This window comes from Diadema setosum, chromosome 3 (genome assembly GCF_964275005.1).
Source record: "Diadema setosum chromosome 3, eeDiaSeto1, whole genome shotgun sequence".
Classification (NCBI taxonomy): domain Eukaryota; kingdom Metazoa; phylum Echinodermata; class Echinoidea; order Diadematoida; family Diadematidae; genus Diadema; species Diadema setosum.
In genome coordinates, this window is record NC_092687.1 from 21,215,490 (window position 1) to 21,233,591 (window position 18,102).

At 38.8% G+C, this 18,102-nt stretch overlaps 1 protein-coding gene across 1 annotated transcript; it reads right to left on the reverse strand.

Annotated features, from left to right (window-relative positions):
- Positions 1–79: 79 nt before the first annotated feature.
- Positions 80–18,075, reverse strand: LOC140246680 (MAM and LDL-receptor class A domain-containing protein 1-like). Its single transcript, XM_072326021.1, has 10 exons — positions 18,031–18,075; positions 15,650–15,782; positions 15,053–15,202; positions 8,669–8,931; positions 8,137–8,227; positions 6,465–6,602; positions 4,775–4,923; positions 3,303–3,422; positions 1,221–1,455; positions 80–327 (listed from the first exon to the last, which is right to left on the reverse strand). The coding sequence occupies exons 1-10, from the start codon at positions 18,073–18,075 to the stop codon at positions 80–82; spliced, it is 1,572 nt and encodes a 523-aa protein (XP_072182122.1).
- Between the last annotated feature and the right edge of the window lie 27 nt (positions 18,076–18,102).

Below are 18,102 nucleotides of genomic sequence, written 5' to 3' on the forward strand. Positions count from 1 at the left end.
CTATGTATGTATACATATTCAAAGAGTTTTCCTTCTAAAGGTATAATAGAATTAAAGTCATTGTAAAGCCTGCTGCATATTAAAATGAAATTGAACTTACTAGCATGTGCCTCCAGGCTTCTCCTTGATCTCTGAAGATAGCCATGACAGTGGAGCCCACAGTGTCAAATGGTTTGAGGGTCTGGACAAGGAGTCTATCTACCGTCTCTCCTGACATGTAGTACCAGAAGCCAACACAGTATGGGGAACTAGCAATCAAGTCTGGAGACTTCAGGATGGCCGTCTCAAATTGTGCATGAGAGCTTGCCTCCATGTAAGCATATATTCCTGTTTGGAATGATTCAGTATCATGAATTAATTCTTGATGACAACAACAACAACAACAACAACAACAACAACAACAACAACAACAACAACAACAACAACAACAACAACAACAACAACAACAACAACAACAACAACAACAACAACAACAACAACAACAACAATAACAATAACAATAATAATAATAATAATAATAATAATAATAATAATAATAATAATAATAGAATTTACAAATATACAAATATTAAAGTAAAATACAGCATAATTAGGATTGGGTAAATAGATAAGTTTTAAGCAATGATTTGCCACATTTTCACGCCCAACTCAGTCGAAGGCTTGCCAAGTTCATGTAAGTTGCAGATACATGCCTCTATCATCAATAAAAGAATGGAGATCCTACCCAAGACTAAAAAGGCTAGGACCAAGACCTTCAAGGGGTGTGGTCAGAGTAGCGAGTATCATCAATGGGATGTGGGATGGAAGGCTTACCCTTATCGACTCTTGATGGTCGTGGTCAGGGGAACCAGCCTCTACTACAGTCATTGGAATGGAAGGCATTGCCCCCCTCCCCCCCCCCCCCCATCTCTTAAACACATTTACACTCACTCACTTACTTATCCACTGGGTATGGTTATAAAGTAGAACTCTACCACAGTAGACATTTCCACAGTACAAAGGGATGTTACTTTATTACCCGTTTCCAGTGTGCACTACCTCCCAATACTATACTATTTTTTTAACACTTTAAAGAGAGATAACTTTGCACCAAATAAATTGACATCCCTGAAATGTATCTTTTTACTGTGGCAAAGCCCTGTACACATTACATCAGATAGAAACCCAGAAACCTTACCCTATGACTCCTAAAGAGTGTGGTCATAACCCAGAAATCTTACCCCAAGACTCCCCAAGGGTGTGATCGTAAGGCGGACCAGTTCCATCAGACGGCGTCCTCCCCTGGATCAGCTGCCACTCAAAGTCATCCAGGTTCTCCTCATTCTTCCAAGTACAGAAGCCAGTTTCAAAGGAACATGTGCCAAGTGAGAGACACTCTCCCGACAGAAGGCTAAAGTCATCTATGGCAAGACCAGCTACAGCTGGGTACTGCAAACTGGATACAGAAATTACAATCTGGAGAAGGAACAAAAAACAAGATGCAACTAGAAATGTCGCTATGGTGACTGGTATGCCTCCGCCATAATGCATGGTTCTCCGAATAGGTCTATAGCACAATGTCTTGACAATGTGTGATGACAGTTTCACGTAACTGGCAAAATATTAAAATGACAGGTTTGTCACAAATGCATTGAGTGTTCACTTTCCTTGAACTAGGTTTATTTGGATGAATGGCTACACTGTCTAAGAGTGCAGGCATTTGTGGATTTGAGGATTTGTACCCAACTTTTGACCCTTTTATAAGTTTAAAGAAGAAGTGAAATTTAGCACTTTCACTTGACCTTTGGGCAAGAAACTTCCAAGAGAATCTGTATTGAGTAATACATGCATATATACTAAGTTTCAACAAAAAAATCCTGCAGGCATTGCATTGTATAAGAGAGAAATAATGACATTTTGACGAGTTGACCTTGACCTTTAACCCATGACCTTTGACCCATGACCCCTAAAATCCCTACATGATCACTGCCAGTCAATATATGCATATGATACTAAGTTCCATGAAGATACCTTGAAATATTTGTGAGATATGGAGAAAAAGTGAAATTTTGACATTTTCACTTGACCTTTGACCTTATGACCCAAAGCTCTCTCTTGGGAATCTTTATTTGGTAGTTCCTGTATACACCAAGTTTCAAGACAATACCTCAAGGCATATTTGCATAGATATAGGGGAAATAGTGAAATTTTTAGCATTTGACCTTGACCTTTTGACCTTTGACCTTGAGCATGTGCGCCCAAAAGTTGATAGGCACAACTTCGCCCACTCATACATATACTTGCCAAGTTTCATTAAGATACCTCTAACAGTTTTTTAGATACGCTGTCCACAAAATTGATTACGGACGGAAGGACAGACGGACAGACCGAAAACATAATGCCTCCGGCGACGCTTCGTGGCGGAGGCATAAAAAGGAAATAGTTTAAATCATTATAATCATTGTTTAGACATGTTTTGTCTATTGTAGCTGGAAAGTTGTTTTTCCTGTCATCGATTAACAAGCTTTTCTTCGATTGTCCCCCTTCAGCATTAATCAAAGAAGTCATAAACTGGTGACACTGCTCACTATCATTCAAACTTTTTATCACGTACAGTAGCAACAAACAACACTCCATTTCTCTGTAACACCATTTTACTCTCTTCACAGTCATAGCACTTTACACATCATCAGTTTATTCCTAGCATCATTTTCATCACCAAAAATTTTAAAACCAAGATGATGCATGCTATTGCTATCACGTAGTGGTTCCTTGATTACTTCTCTAGCAAATAACAAGCATCACTGCTGCCAAGAAATTGCATCAATTAAAAAACAATGCATCATTTCGAGTATAAGCATATTCTTCTTTAGATAGGTTGATATTTTCTCACCACTAAGCAGGGAGGCATTTCATTTCCTCTTTAGCTACTGTATACACCACATATTTTGCACAGTTTTTATTTTCACAAATTTTGCAAGTCCGGTGCTTTTTCACCAACCTAAAAACACGCAAAAATATAAACTCTGATCCTGACATGAATACAACATGCACATGCATACATGTACTTGGTATGCAGTATACACAGTACATGAACAAGGTGCATGATAATTCTGTTCTCAAAAAAAAAAAAATCAAATCATTGGTAAGTCTCAAATAAAAAAAAGAATAAAAAATTAAACTCGCAAGATATACAGTCAGATGCAAAAAGTACATATATTACAGGTAAACAGCACCAAAAAAAAAAAATGTTCATACAACACATATTATCGTCTTCAGGCACACTGATGTACAGAAGAAAATGTAGAACAAGAATATCTTACCACAAAGTCATCACTGGCAGTTGCTGTGACCTCAATAACATGCCACTCCTCAGCAAGGGGTATGCCACCAATTTCTCTCAGTTTGATTGAACTCTGTGAGACCACACCCTTTTGGTAAACCTGTGTGTGGGGAGACCAAGAGGAGCTTTCACACTTACAGAAGCTTTCGTTTGCACACGTGTTTAAAGACATGTTTCATGCTGATGGAGTTGTGTCTTCTTTCGTCAGTGTGAAATGCAAATATGAATGATGTTTCTCACAAAGATGTTCCTAAAACCATGTTTAGCCATCACTTAAGGACAAAGAACTTCAGTTTGAAGGCTATGTATTACATGTACATCCTTTTAGCATAAAATGCTTGATATTTTCACCATGGTGTATGCACTTAGGCTGGCCAAGATCAACCAGAAAGGGAAAATTCATGATGAATACTATTGAGACACAATATGATTCGGCACGCCGTACACCGGGGTACCGTTGTAACCCGCGGTATAGCGCCATCTCATGCCCATTATTTATAATGCGTATCCAAATTCGGATACGGCAAAGTCGTCGCAATGAACTAGCACCATAGGTGTTTTTCGAAGTAATTTCTAACACCACACCGTTTTGTAAACATCATCTACCGTAACTTTTATTTTTCAGAAAAAAAAGATAATCACCGAAAGCCCAGAAAATTCACCCCAAAGTATTTCTTCAAAATTTGATCATGTGGGCTGCCATCTTTATAATCTTCTACGCGTGCGCGAATGGTCGATAATAAGAGATGAAATGCGAAAGAAAAAGGTTCAGAGCAGAAAATAATTATTAGTTGCATACATTAATTGTTGCATAATCACAAATAAGAAAACATTTTTGTGCATAATAATACTAAAATAATACAAAAAAATATTTTGAAACATTTTTTGGTAAGCCAGGGTACAGCGCTGAGAAAAAAAATAATTAATTCAACAAAATGGCGAATTTTCATTTGGTACCCCAGAGTACCAAATATTGCATCATATCAAGATGTGACTGGTCATCCAAAGATCCTACTGAAAGAGCTAGTCTCTAATCAGTCACTTCTGCATATTGGTATTACAATGTAGGTTCCATTTCCTCAGCATTTAAATGATAAATGACATACATGACATCTTTCTTTACGTCTTGCATGGAAACAATAGGATAAAGATTATGTAAATGTATTTGATCAAGAAGAAATGATGGGGGAATATTCCTCTCACTGTTACAGTTTTGGGTTTTTATTTTGTTTGTTTTGGTGGTGGGGGTTTTGTGTGTGTGTGACTTCCCATGTATGAAATCAAATTCCAGTTCAGAAAATTAAAAGAAAAAAGAAAAAGAAGAAGGCAGACAATAGAAACTTGTTGCAACATAAGGCTACCTGTTTTTTTTTTTTTTATATTATTATTATTATTATTATTGTATTCAGCTACCCCTGAAGCACTTCACCTAGAGGTCACTCAAAATCTTACCTCCAAGTTGAGGGCTTCAGAGTTGGTCATGTAGTACCAGATCTGAAGACACATGGATGTTTGGCTTGAGACAGGGAATGCACCAGACTCCATGACGGCCATGTCTGTCTGGCTCTCCAGGTTGGTCATATTGGCAAACATGTAATTACCTGCAGGTCCAAAAGCAGCAAGTCAATTGGCATAATTATGATGAATTGGCACTTTTTCTCATGAATGAATCATGTGCAAATGGGTAGCATTTAATGGTTTGTTTCCAGACACGATATGTATTCACTGTTTTTAGGAATGGGTAATTTCTTTTACTCTTTGCATGCCATGTCCGACTCAGGCGATGGCTTGCCAATTTCACATATTTTGCTCATGTGCACAACCATGCACAAGCTGATTTGCTGTTTATGAGAAAAATTACTAGAGCTTTTTCATACAATCAACTTTACAGCAGAGCTTGCAAATTTATCTGCAAATTTTGCTAAACTGCATTTCTATGGTAAACACTTCTATGAACAGTAACATGGCTTTATTGAAAGATTTAGATGCATTGTGGTCTCAAAGCTATGTTGCAGACAGGGGTGGTAGAGGGTCATCGTAGCATACATAGTTATGAAATGTAACCTGCCTACTGTGTAACTGTCCCCGAGCTAGGTTCATTGCCATGAGGCATGTCATTTCTTCAACAGCTTATACCAGAACCTCACAAACCACCATTATGCATTGCTCAAGCCAAAGGGGGATGTACAAATGTAGATATGAATATGACCATGAATTGCATTCTCCTAAAATTTACGAAGCAGAATCCTGCTTCATTTTTTACTTCTTAACCTGTTGAGGACGGACTGATTTTGCTACAACATGCATTTCCCATAGACCCCTGCCTGAGTATACTCGGGACTCGTCCTCAATGGGCTAAAAGTGTGTGGATACACAATCTAAATTGCCAAGCATCTACATCCCTGACCTATATATTACTGTCAAGTATTTCTGATAAGTCTCACAATCTCACTTCACTTCTCAAGAGTTTGTCCTGCTGCATCAATCTGTCTTATTTATGGCCATATCTCAGACAGTTAGATATAAAACATCAAGAACAGTGCACTCAGGCATTTATAACAAACACAGTTACAATGAAATTCCGGTTACAACGAAGTAAACATTCAGGCCTTAACATTATCTGCTCTGTGTTTTTTATTGCTCATTTGTTCACTTATAATGAAATTTCGATACTATGAAAGAAAACTGCGAGTCCCGAGGACTTCGTTACAGCGAAGTCCACTGGATTGCGTTTTGTTCCGTTTATATTTGGGTTAGTCACCTGCTTGATTCTATCAGTTTGTCAGTTACTGACTCTTTCATTCAGTCAATCAGTCAGTTTCTTTATCAGTGAGTCATTATGCGTATGTAGTTCATCCATGCATTCATGAAGCTAGTCACAGTTAGTCAATCAACCCTTATCTCTCTCCCTCTCTCTCTCTCTCTCATTTGTACGTTTGCTCATTAATCAATTTAATTTTGTGAAATCAGTTAAGCATATTTCTGTTCATTCAAAGCTTCATATCTTGTCATATTTATATTAGTGCCATGATTTACCATATCTAGACAGACTCCCAACATGTTACAGTAGACAGACTGTAACATGTTTGTCTACTGTATGATGGAGGTAAGAAGGGCCATGGAGGGGCATGGTCACTCTTACCGTTGATGGTACGGTAGGAGGAATCATAGGGTGGCACCACCTCGGATGAAGTAGAAGCAGTGGTCATTCGCTGCCACTGGACGGCGTTACTTGGATCCTGAGTGAAGCCGCAGTCACCATTCTCAAAGTCACAGATACCTTCAAACAGTCAACACAAATGAGAATTCACTAAAATGCCTTTACACAATATCCACAGTGGCATTGTCATCAAGTAAAAAAAAAAAAAAAAAAACTAAATTGTTCAAAACAGACAAAAAGAAAATATGCAAAACTAAATGGTGTAATGATCCCATTGTGCTTTGCATTCTTATTTTCTCAAATTCACACGATTCCCCAGACAGACGCTTAAATTTCTGCAAACAAAATGGTTACTGTAAAAGTGTTTTTTTTCGCGGTGGTTTTATTTTCGCGCTTTGAGGTTGAACCGCAAATTTAACATCACGCTAAATTGTTTTGAAAAGTCGCACGAAATTAACCACGCAAGGAAATGTTTTGAACTCGCTGCTTGGTTACAACGCTATTGCGCACATGCACACGCAAAGATTCCGCGCATTGAGTGTATTGATGGTCAACACACACACAGCGATACCGCGCAATGTAGGTCAAGCATGTTATACAGTACAGGAGAGATGGGATTTCAGGTAAGCCTGCATTTAATTTTAATTTCTATTTAATAAAAAAAAGAATAATTGGATTATAGTTTGGGTTTTCATGTGCAAAATAAAACAGTTTTTGCCAACTGTGAATTCACAGATTTTGCCGACCGCGAATTTAAACACACGCGAAAAAGTCGGCACCGATGGGTACCGCGAAAGTATCTGTATGTGAAAGAAACCACTTTTACAGTTACTTTTCCCAGCCGGTTTTCCGGCTGGGAAGCAAAAGCAATTTGCAGAGGCCAAAAAATGCATGTAATTATTTCAACAATACAAGTTCACATGAGGAATTTTTCGCTCTCAGCAGGGTATCAAGATGAGTTTGCATGCTTTTTAATTCCAAGGAATCAAGAAATCAACTACTGGAACATATGGCAAGCAGAAATATTTGCATGCCTTTATTTTTACACAAGTGTCTGGTTGAGCAAAATGCACAAAAACGTCCACTTTTACAGTATGGTGTTTTGACTGGAAGCCCTTTGCCTGTATGCTCCCAGCATCTAAGACGCCGATGCATTGACAGAAGGTTGTAGTTTCAAGCTATGGGAATCAGCATTAGCTGGAGCTATACACCAGTGTAGTCATAAGCATTCACAACAACACATGTATAAACATGAATGTCACTAACCTCTGCACCATTGTTTTGTCAGACTGCCAGTGCAAAAGATGACCATATAAACATACAGTGCACAGAATTTAAAAAAAATAAATAAATAAATAAACAGTATTGTAATTGACTGTCATTCATGAGGGGAAAAAATACCCACTTGTTCCTTGTTCAGTTAGCAAGATTAAGGGTAAAATTGGATTTGTGGAAAAGAGGAAGGAAAGCACAAAAATCTTGTCAGCCTTTCATCTTTTACGGGAGGGTTTGTGTCTTTGTTGCATACATCAAGAAAATTGAGAAGTCATGAGCGTTTTAATTGCTCAAAATACATGAATGTATTGGCTAAGATATATTTTCCCCCGACAATAAAGCTTGAGTCTATACAAACATGATAAATGCTAAAACTCACTTGGAGTTCCACACTCTCCTGGTGTAAAGCTGATGTCATCAAGAGCAATGTCACCCATGAACTCTGCCCCTCGGACAGCCTCAAAGGTCAGCTGGGGTCAAAACAGACAGTCAGAATTGCAGAAATCGCTTGTAATATCAAAGACAACATAATGCACTCATGATGATAACAATTATAAAATACATCATACTGTCTCCAAAGATGTACTTGCAGGTACGGATGATGATGAACATAAGAATCACCACTCAAAATATCCACCAGCCATCGGCAATTTGATGCCATATAATACACATATTCTTGAGGGTGTCTGTACTTTTATAGGTTTAAATAAGACAATAGGTTTTCATATTCATTCCAGGATATTTCAAACTTGATTTCCACAATATACATGTCTGCATAAAGTAACCTATTTTTTTTTATATAGGCCTACTAAGAAATAAAATAAATGCATTCAATGTAGCTCTTTTAAATTTGAAATATATATTTCATAAACTTCAGGGATTTTTGCACTGTATGATTTCCTTGCACTTACAATGTACTGCTCAGTCCCATTCATAGTGATTTGAGCTGGGTTCCACTGGGGACCCTTCGGCTCTGTCTCGCTCCAGATGGCCTGTGGAGAGCTATCCGAGAGAAGTTGACGATACACTGTGAGTTCACCCAGATGGATGCCATACATCTGGTACCAAAATTCCATGCAGTAGGCCGTCTCTGCTCCATTGTCCAAGAGTGATGAGGTCAGTTTAGCGACATTGCCCGGCTGGACAAAAGATGCCTCAATGTATGTATAGTACCCTGTCAGATGAATGGTGGAAATAGTGGAAGGGATTGTTAGTTTGTAGCCCTGTGACAGATCTTCACAAGCTTGGAAGATGATGGGACTTAAATGAAGAAAGGATGTGTGTGTTTGTGTATTGTTCGTAGGGTCCTATTGCACTGCAAATACTCGATCCACAGCAACACCTTCTCACTATAAATCAGAGTCGTAGAGAAAAAAAAAATGAGACATCAGGCACTCAAGTCGTACATTGGAAATTGGAGCTTTTATTCAAAGAGGTATCAATCGGATGAGTCATTGAGCAAGTAACTGTGTTAACACATACAGCCATCACTATTTATACATAATCTCAGCAGGGAGGTGACTCACCTCTCTGGTAGGCAGTAAAACATTGGATTTAAAGGAAGTCACAAATCACTTGTCACTGCTAACAGCGATCACCTTGTTCGGATATTACATATATGTATCGGTTACCATATCTTTACACATTACAGTGGCCGCCTCAGAAGTCAAGTGATTATCAGGCGGTGTCCCTTTATGAGCCACAAGAAACAAATTTATAATGCCAAGTGGCTTAAAGTACTTGGAATTGTATCCGTCCTAACACTACGGATAGATCAGACATACTGGTGAGCAGAGGCTCGTAAATGATAATGAGAGAGTTTGTCTACATCATATTACATGATAAGGAAACTGGTCGAGGAGAAAATGAAACGAGCGGAGAGGGTCAGTGACCCACAGAGAGAGATGATGAGAGAGAGAGTGCAAGTGTGGAAGACGGAGAGGTTGGAGCAGAGAGAGGGAGATCGTGGAAGAGAGAGAAACAAAGAAAAGTTGAGCTGCTACAGGAACACTTCAAGACTATGAAATCACAGAGATACTCATTCTGGTAACAGTGGCAAGTCTTCCTCTCCACAACGCCTATGAGCTGTCAACAAGTAAATTTTGATACATGCATAACATAGCCTCAAAATGCCTTGTTATTCCCAAGAAATTTTATGTTTGATATTCACTGGATAAAGTGAGTGAAGAGGAATAGTTGTAGCACAGCTGGAAAGTTTCTACGGGGGTCAACTGTGTAAACATTGTAGGTGCTGGCTGGATTTAAAAGGTTGTATTAACCCTTTGCAGTGGCGGATCCAGACGGGGGCGCAACCGGCGCACGTCCCCCCCCCCCCCCCCCCTTTATTTTTCGTTAAAAACAAAAGAAATAAAAAGAACTAGACTTGGAATTTGTCAACACTGACAAATTAGGTGATCCGATTTTTTTTTAGTCGATGATTCGAGTCCTGATCGCAATAGGCATGACCACACAGGTTTCATCTGTGTTTAATGACATTGACCGTGTGATGTTTTAATTCTCATTTAGAAAAGAGAGTCAGGTCTGCCATCTTTGGTACCAAATTCCATTCACACTATAACGAGGATACAGAATGAAGTATATTTGATCATTGAGCCCACTTTGCACAGCCAAGATGGCATCTGAACAAAAAGTGATTACTTTGTGAAATGATCGATGTGACGTGGTTTTTGCGTGTGCAACATATGGGAGAGATAGGACATGTATTGACTAAAATACAGGATGAAACATTTATGATCTTTGACCCTTATTTACATGTCAAGACGGTGTCTGATCAAGTAGTTGTTATTTTATGAAATAATGTACGTACCATGAACTAAACATGTGCAAAATATGGGGGTGATAGGGGCTATTCTTCTTGAGTTATTGCAAAGAAAATTGGAGAAAGAAAGAAATATGAAAATACATCGAAGATAACCTTTAATTTTAACCACGTTTTTGGACGTGATCCCGACACCGTATGAAAAACAAAGGGGACACGTACGATAGCGCAAAGTCTCAGCTACAACATATTAAAATCTGGGAGAAATTCACCGAAGGGTAAGTGAGCTAGTACTCTTTTCGAAAAATCAATGATTTGAGTCCTGATCCCAATAGGCATGACCGTAAAGGTTTCATCTGTGGTTATGGACATTGGCCATGTGATATTTGGATTCTCATTCAGAAAAGAGAGTCAGGTCTGCCATCTTTGGTACCAAAGTCGGTATACACTATAACGAAGGTACATAATGAAGTATATTTGACCATTGACCCCACTTTGCACAGCTAAAATGGCATCTAAGAAAAAACTGGATATTTTGTGAAATGATCTTGGTACCGTGGTCTTTGTGTGTGCGAAATATTGGAAAGATAGGACATGTATTCACCAAGATACAGGATGATAAATTTATGACCTTTGACCCTAATTTACCTACCCAAGATGGTGTTCGATCAAGTAGTTGTGACCTTATAAAATAATGTACGTCACATGAACTAAACATGTTCAAAATATGGGGGTACTAGGGAATGTCTTTCATGTGTTATTGCAAAGAAATGTGCAAAAAGAAAGAAATATGAAAATACATCGAAGCTAAGCTTTAATTTAAGCAAAGTTTTTCGACGTGATTTCGACGTCGTATGAAAAAAAAAAACGGAGGACACATTACCGATAGCGCAAAGTCTCAGCTAACACATTAAAATCTGGGAGAAATTCACCGTAGGATAAGTTAGATAGTGCTCGATAAAGACAGTCATGTTGATTTTCATTTCAAGAAAAACTGCACTCCTATAGAGATAACTCGCAAATGGATCAAATTTGACAAGGTTACATTCAATCTATTTTTACGAGGTGAAGACTTCCTCCAGCGAAATTTTGGATTGATTAAAACTGATAGAGTATTAAATAAGCTACAGCATACTGAAATCTGGGTGAAAATTGACTAAGGATAAGTGAGATACGCTCGAGTAAACTTGAAATTTGATGACGTCATTTTGAAAATTGACTTGTTTTGATTTATTAAGAAATTTGATATCTTTTCATCATTTTTCCAGCATTGCCAACCCATGAAATGACATGTACAACTCATCAGCTTTCAGAATATGTAAAGAAAATGGGGGGTCACCGTCCATCCTGACGAGTAAAATCGGATTTAAAATTGGCGGTTTTTTGGCATTGTTGTACTGTATATCGCCATTGACGCGCGCGCGGAATTTCAACTTTGACGGGCCCGTATGACGTCATTTTGAGTGGGATTGACTTGAAACTTGGTAGAAATATTCCTTGACATTTCAGACATCCGATCAAAGTGAAAAAACGGGAAATTTTCATTGCATATGAGCTGTGCGTGCGTATATGTGCGCGCGCGTACGCGTCCGTCCGATTTTTTCAATTTTTCAAAAAATGCTCCAAATGGTCTGAAACGTGTGCAAAAAAATTTTGAGCTCGATTTGAGGATACAAATATTTCAACGCGCGCGTACGCGCACGTTTTAAGAGAAAATATGAATTTTGAGAATATGAGTAGAATGCGCATAACTTGAAATATATGTGACGTAAATTTCATTGAAAAACTCTATTCCATTAGTGAGATATGATTGAGAATGTGTTTTCATATAATGACGTCACAGTGACGTCACGGTCGACTGATCACTATTATACATTAGATCTGTCGTCTTTGGGACATGATACATATATGGTATAATTTTGAAATTGATAGGAAAAGGACTTTCTGAGCTAACCTCTACACAAATTTTGTCCAGAAATAAAGAAGAAGAAGAACCAACAAAGAATCCGTACAGATACAGAAGGTGATCCGAGAGGATACTCGGATCACCTAATGAAGCTAAGCTTTGATTACTTAAGCCGAGTTTTTCGACGTGCTTTTGACGTCGTATGAAAAAACGGAGGACACATTACGATAGCGCAAAGTCTCAGCTACAACATATTAAAATCTGGGAGAAATTCATCGAAGGGTGAGTGAGCTAGTGCTCGATAAAGACAATCATGTCAATTTTCACATCTAGAAAAAATCCCTCCCATAGAGATAACACGTCATAATGACGATAAAGAAAGAAGTACATATGACCTTTGACCCCACTTTGCAAAGACAAGATGTCATCTGAGCAAAAAGTGGTTATTTTGTGATATGATCCTTGTCACATGGTCTTTACGTGTGCAAAATATGGGAAAGATAGGAGATGTATTCACCAAGATACAGGATGAAACATTTATGACCTTTGACCCTACTTTACATAACCAAGATGGCATCTGATCAAGTAGTTGTTATTTTATGAAATAATGAACGTGATATGAACTAAGCATGTACAAAATATGGTGTTGATAGGGTATGTTTTTCTTGAGTTATTGCAAAGAAAGTTGCAGAAAGAAAGAAATATTTCAATACAACGAATATAAGCTTTAATTTCAACCACGTTTATTGACGTGATCCCGACATCATATGAAAAAACAAAATGCACATTAACGATAGCCCAAGGTCTCAGCTACAACATATTAAAATCTGGGAGAAATTCACCGAAGCATAAGTGAGCTAGTGCTCGAAAAAGACAGTCATGTCAATTTTCATTTCCAGAAAAACTGCACTCCCATAGAGATAACACGTAAACTGGTCAAATTCGACAAGGTTACTTTCAATTCATTTTTATGAGGTCATGCTGTCATTCAATCAAAATTGTGTTATTACATAACTGATAGAGTATTAAATAAGCTACAGCATACTGAAATCTGGGTGAAAATTGACTAAGGATAAGTGAGATACGCTCGAGTAAACTTGAAATTTGATGACGTCATTTTGAAAATTGACTTGTTTTGATTTATTAAGAAATTTGATATCTTTTCATCATTTTTCCAGCATTGCCAACCCATGAAATGACATGTACAACTCATCAGCTTTCAGAATATGTAAAGAAAATGGGGGGTCACCGTCCATCCTGACGAGTAAAATCGGATTTAAAATTGGCGGTTTTTTGGCATTGTTGTACTGTATATCGCCATTGACGCGCGCGCGGAATTTCAACTTTGACGGGCCCGTATGACGTCATTTTGAGTGGGATTGACTTGAAACTTGGTAGAAATATTCCTTGACATTTCAGACATCCGATCAAAGTGAAAAAACGGGAAATTTTCATTGCATATGAGCTGTGCGTGCGTATATGTGCGCGCGCGTACGCGTCCGTCCGATTTTTTCAATTTTTCAAAAAATGCTCCAAATGGTCTGAAACGTGTGCAAAAAAATTTTGAGCTCGATTTGAGGATACAAATATTTCAACGCGCGCGTACGCGCACGTTTTAAGAGAAAATATGAATTTTGAGAATATGAGTAGAATGCGCATAACTTGAAATATATGTGACGTAAATTTCATTGAAAAACTCTATTCCATTAGTGAGATATGATTGAGAATGTGTTTTCATATAATGACGTCACAGTGACGTCACGGTCGACTGATCACTATTATACATTAGATCTGTCGTCTTTGGGACATGATACATATATGGTATAATTTTGAAATTGATAGGAAGAGGACTTTCTGAGCTAACCTCTACACAAATTTTGTCCAGAAATAAAGAAGAAGAAGAACCAACAAAGAATCCGTACAGATACAGAAGGTGATCCGAGAGGATACTCGGATCACCTAAAAAAATGAAATGAAACCCGGAAGTGGCACCAGAAATATTAGTTGCGGCCTCCCCACCCCCCCCCCCCCCCCCCCCCCTTTACAGAATTCCTGGATCCGCCCCTGCTTTGAGAACGGGCTGATTTTGTTACAAAACGCATTTCCCATAGACCCCTACCCCAGTATACTCAGGACTCGTCCTCAACAGGTTAATAATCACTTCAACACTTTGAGCTATTAAAGTACCAAAACAAAACAACAATTGTTGATGATTCCTTTGGTATCACTTTTCTTGTTTATCACTATTGTTATTATTATCAATATCATTATCACAATTATCATCATTACTATTGTTATCCTTCTCATTATCATCATTATCAGTACTGTCATTGATCAAATCTTTGTCATTATCCACTGTAATTATTGTTTTCATATTGCTGCCAGCTTCTGAAAATCCAAAAATAAAATGTCAGGCATCTACAGCTAAAAATCACAGTATGAAAGCATAAATCATACGGAAGCTTAAAATGAGTACATTAACGCAATCACTACAGAAAATTAAGCATTTGTAAAAAGAAAAACAAAAACAGATTTTTCATTTCAGAACTTGTTTTTTAGAGGAAGATAAAGAGATGGGTAAGTTTTCCCCTGGAGTGCAGGGCTCCCTACCTGCTTGGTTCCCCAAGGTGTGATCAGCCCCAGGGCCTGTGCCAGCACTATCTGAAGCACCAGAACCAAGCACCCAGTTAAAGTCGTCGTCATCAGCCTGGATCCACATACCATAGCCTGTCTCAAAGTCACAGTTGTAGGCAGTTGGTGCTGTGTAGGTTCAGTAAGAAGGGAGGGAGATTATCAGAGAATTAGCTGCTGCTCCTTTTTAAAGGCATGGTGTTCAAAAGAGTCACAATGTCATTGCATATAGGAGAACAGAGTACTGTTCGTAATAGAATTTTAAAAATAATAAAAAGATAAGATTTATAAACCTTAAAACATCTTCCACATCACATGAGATACTTAATAGACAAACCCACAGAATTCATATACATTGTAATTGTCACCCACCAACCTCATTGGGGAACAGACAAGATCTAAATAGAGCTTCAGCATACAGTATCTGGTATTGAACTCTCAGTTACGGTATATGGTTTACGGGGAAGAAGTGTTACAGACTGACCAAGTTAATGGCTTCACCATTCATTCTCTATGTTCATAATTTTTACATCATTGTCAGAAATGATCTTCATTGACAGGAGGTCAGAGGATTACCAGCTTCTGCAGAACAATCATCCTCCTGCAGCTCGATATCATCGATGGCGATGTCTCCCAGGGTGGAGCGGCCGATGGTAGTCGTCAGCAGGATCTGAGAGGTGAATCCTCCCTCTAGGGCTGGGATGGGTACCTGCAGCAATGGGGGTATTATGGTTGACATTACTGTAAAACGAGAAATGTTCGCGCATTTTAATTTCGCAAATTTCGCGAGCGCCAAGATTCACGAAATTAAAATGCACGCGAAATTTCTTATCTACACTATATGCACTGAACGCAAGAGGCAATTCGCAAAAATTTCTTGCCACGAAAAAGGCCGTCGGCTCCAATTCGCGAAAATTTCGTGCCGCGAATATATCATGTTTTACAGTTACTCTTTGCTTGTGTGCTGTGAGTACCGATTGATATAGAAAACCCCATGGGATTTCATAGCATTGTACAATAAACTGCCTACAGTCTCTTGCAGAGAAAGAGAATGATTATACGTATATACAGGTACTGTAAAAGTTGATATTTTTGCGCAACTAATTTTTCGCTCTTGGACGGTTACGAAGAGTTTCAGGCGTTTTTCATTCCGCGTATTTAAATCAAGACAACACACATTGGGAACAAATGGCCAGCAAAAATATTCGTGTGCTTTTATCTTCGTGCTAGTTTATTTCTGGTTGCGCGAAATGCACGAAAACTTCAACACCACAAAAATTTCCACTTTTACAGTATGGTATTACCGAACAGCATGGTAATTCCGGATGCGCACATTTTTGTGTACTAATCATGACATTCATTATGCGTGGGACGTGAGGTGAATCATGGGAATGAATTGTGATTCTGGTGCAAGGAAAAGGTGCAAAAGACGGTGATTATTCCATTATGAAAATTGTGTCTGGAATTATAGCACATAATGCTATTTTACATTGTGCAAAAAGACAACTTTTTGAAGAGGGGTACATTTGAAGTCTATTTTCCCAAAAAAAATTGGGGTGAATAATTTTCATGATTTTGCCAAATTCATAATTTCAGCGCTTTGCTAATGACTGGTGCTATTTTTGGCTGAAATTCCATCCCATGAGTTTGGAATTCAGAACCACAAGACCCAAATACTGGCAATTGCTGTTTCGCTCAATACATTTATGCATTGGGTTTCTTCTATTCTCCTTTTTTATCATCATTCAATGAATGTGATACACTTTACACTAGAGATCTAAACTAGAACTCTATATAATATGTAGCGGTAGATTGTAGTGTCTTGCAACGACAGTGCTCTTTTTATCTGATCTTACAAAATGTAGCATTTGGAATTTACTTGACAAATTGATGATGATGGATACAGGAATTTGGATATGTGATGTGAGTGAATGTCTATCTAGACTACGTACACAAACCATTTTTCACAAAATGAAAGGTGCAAATTAAGAATGTGTAGCGGTTTTCTATATCTATGTATCATATTGTCTGGCACTCTGGCTGTTGTAAATTACGCTGTCTGGCGGCCACAGTATTTTGTCAACATCCACGCGAGCTTTCTTTGTGCGCCGACACATGACAGGTGCGCACTACATTCTTCGCTTTTGTCATCGTGCCGAGGTACGCGTATTTCACATTCCAACAGTAGTCGGATTTTCATAAACACACCCCTTGTTTTGCTGTCACGGAAACAAGCTACCAATTAGTGACGAGCTGCACATCTTCATCAGCCAATTACCACTCTCAAAGCTCCTGTCCGTGACATGTTTTCTCCGACTTCGCTGTTTCATTTTCCACGCTTCCTCACTTCACGATTAGCTTTCATCCCGAGAGCACGTCCTAATCGTCGAAGTCACGTCCGCATATCACCTTTACTTACGGATTATTCTCAATTCGGAATATCACACCTTCCCGGATTTTTATACTTCGCGACTTTCGCTACATTTTATACCGCGATTCGCCCTTTCTTCATACTCTACACTCCAACCTGGGGATTTTTACATCGCTTTGACATTCAACGCGATCAGCGCTTCGTTACATCGCTTCATTCAACGCGATCTACCTGCGCTCTACATTGCACTGCATCGGTCCTGCTAGCGTTCTGTTCGTGGTGTGCAGGCTCTACCAGGGACCTCGCAGTTTCATCTATCCAGCGCCCCAGCGGTGGACTCTACCCTCGCTTGTGCTAGCCGCGGCACCCGGAGGATACTCCACGCTGCTGCTGGATATTTTGTACATACTTCTATGGGACACTGTCGTCTTCGGACACCCTAAGTGCATTCGGAGTTAGTCCATATTCGTTCTTATCATTTCGGGAAGTGCAATACATCCTACAAGGACACTGTTCACCTCTACTGGTGCCCTGGTGCTTTCTACACTACTCCAAGTGTCATACCCTTCCTACTCCAAGTGTCTACCCTTCCTGTTGGTGGTACCCCCAGTCCTGTCGTCCTGTTCGCCATTCGGTGAGTTGTTAGGTATTACATTAT

What these genes read in the sequence shown, in the direction of transcription:
- LOC140246680 (XM_072326021.1), bottom strand. Translation starts at nt 18,075, where the DNA reads ATGGCGAACAGGACGACAGGACTGGGGGTACCACCAACAGGAAGG. An exon ending in CTGAAGCCCTCAACTTGGAG is followed by an intron (nt 3,423 to 4,774) that starts GTAAGATTTTGA and finishes CCCCACACACAG; the next exon opens with GTTTACCAAAAGGGTGTGGT. An exon ending in CACCCTTGGGGAGTCTTGGG is followed by an intron (nt 328 to 1,220) that starts GTAAGATTTCTG and finishes CATTCCAAACAG; the next exon opens with GAATATATGCTTACATGGAG.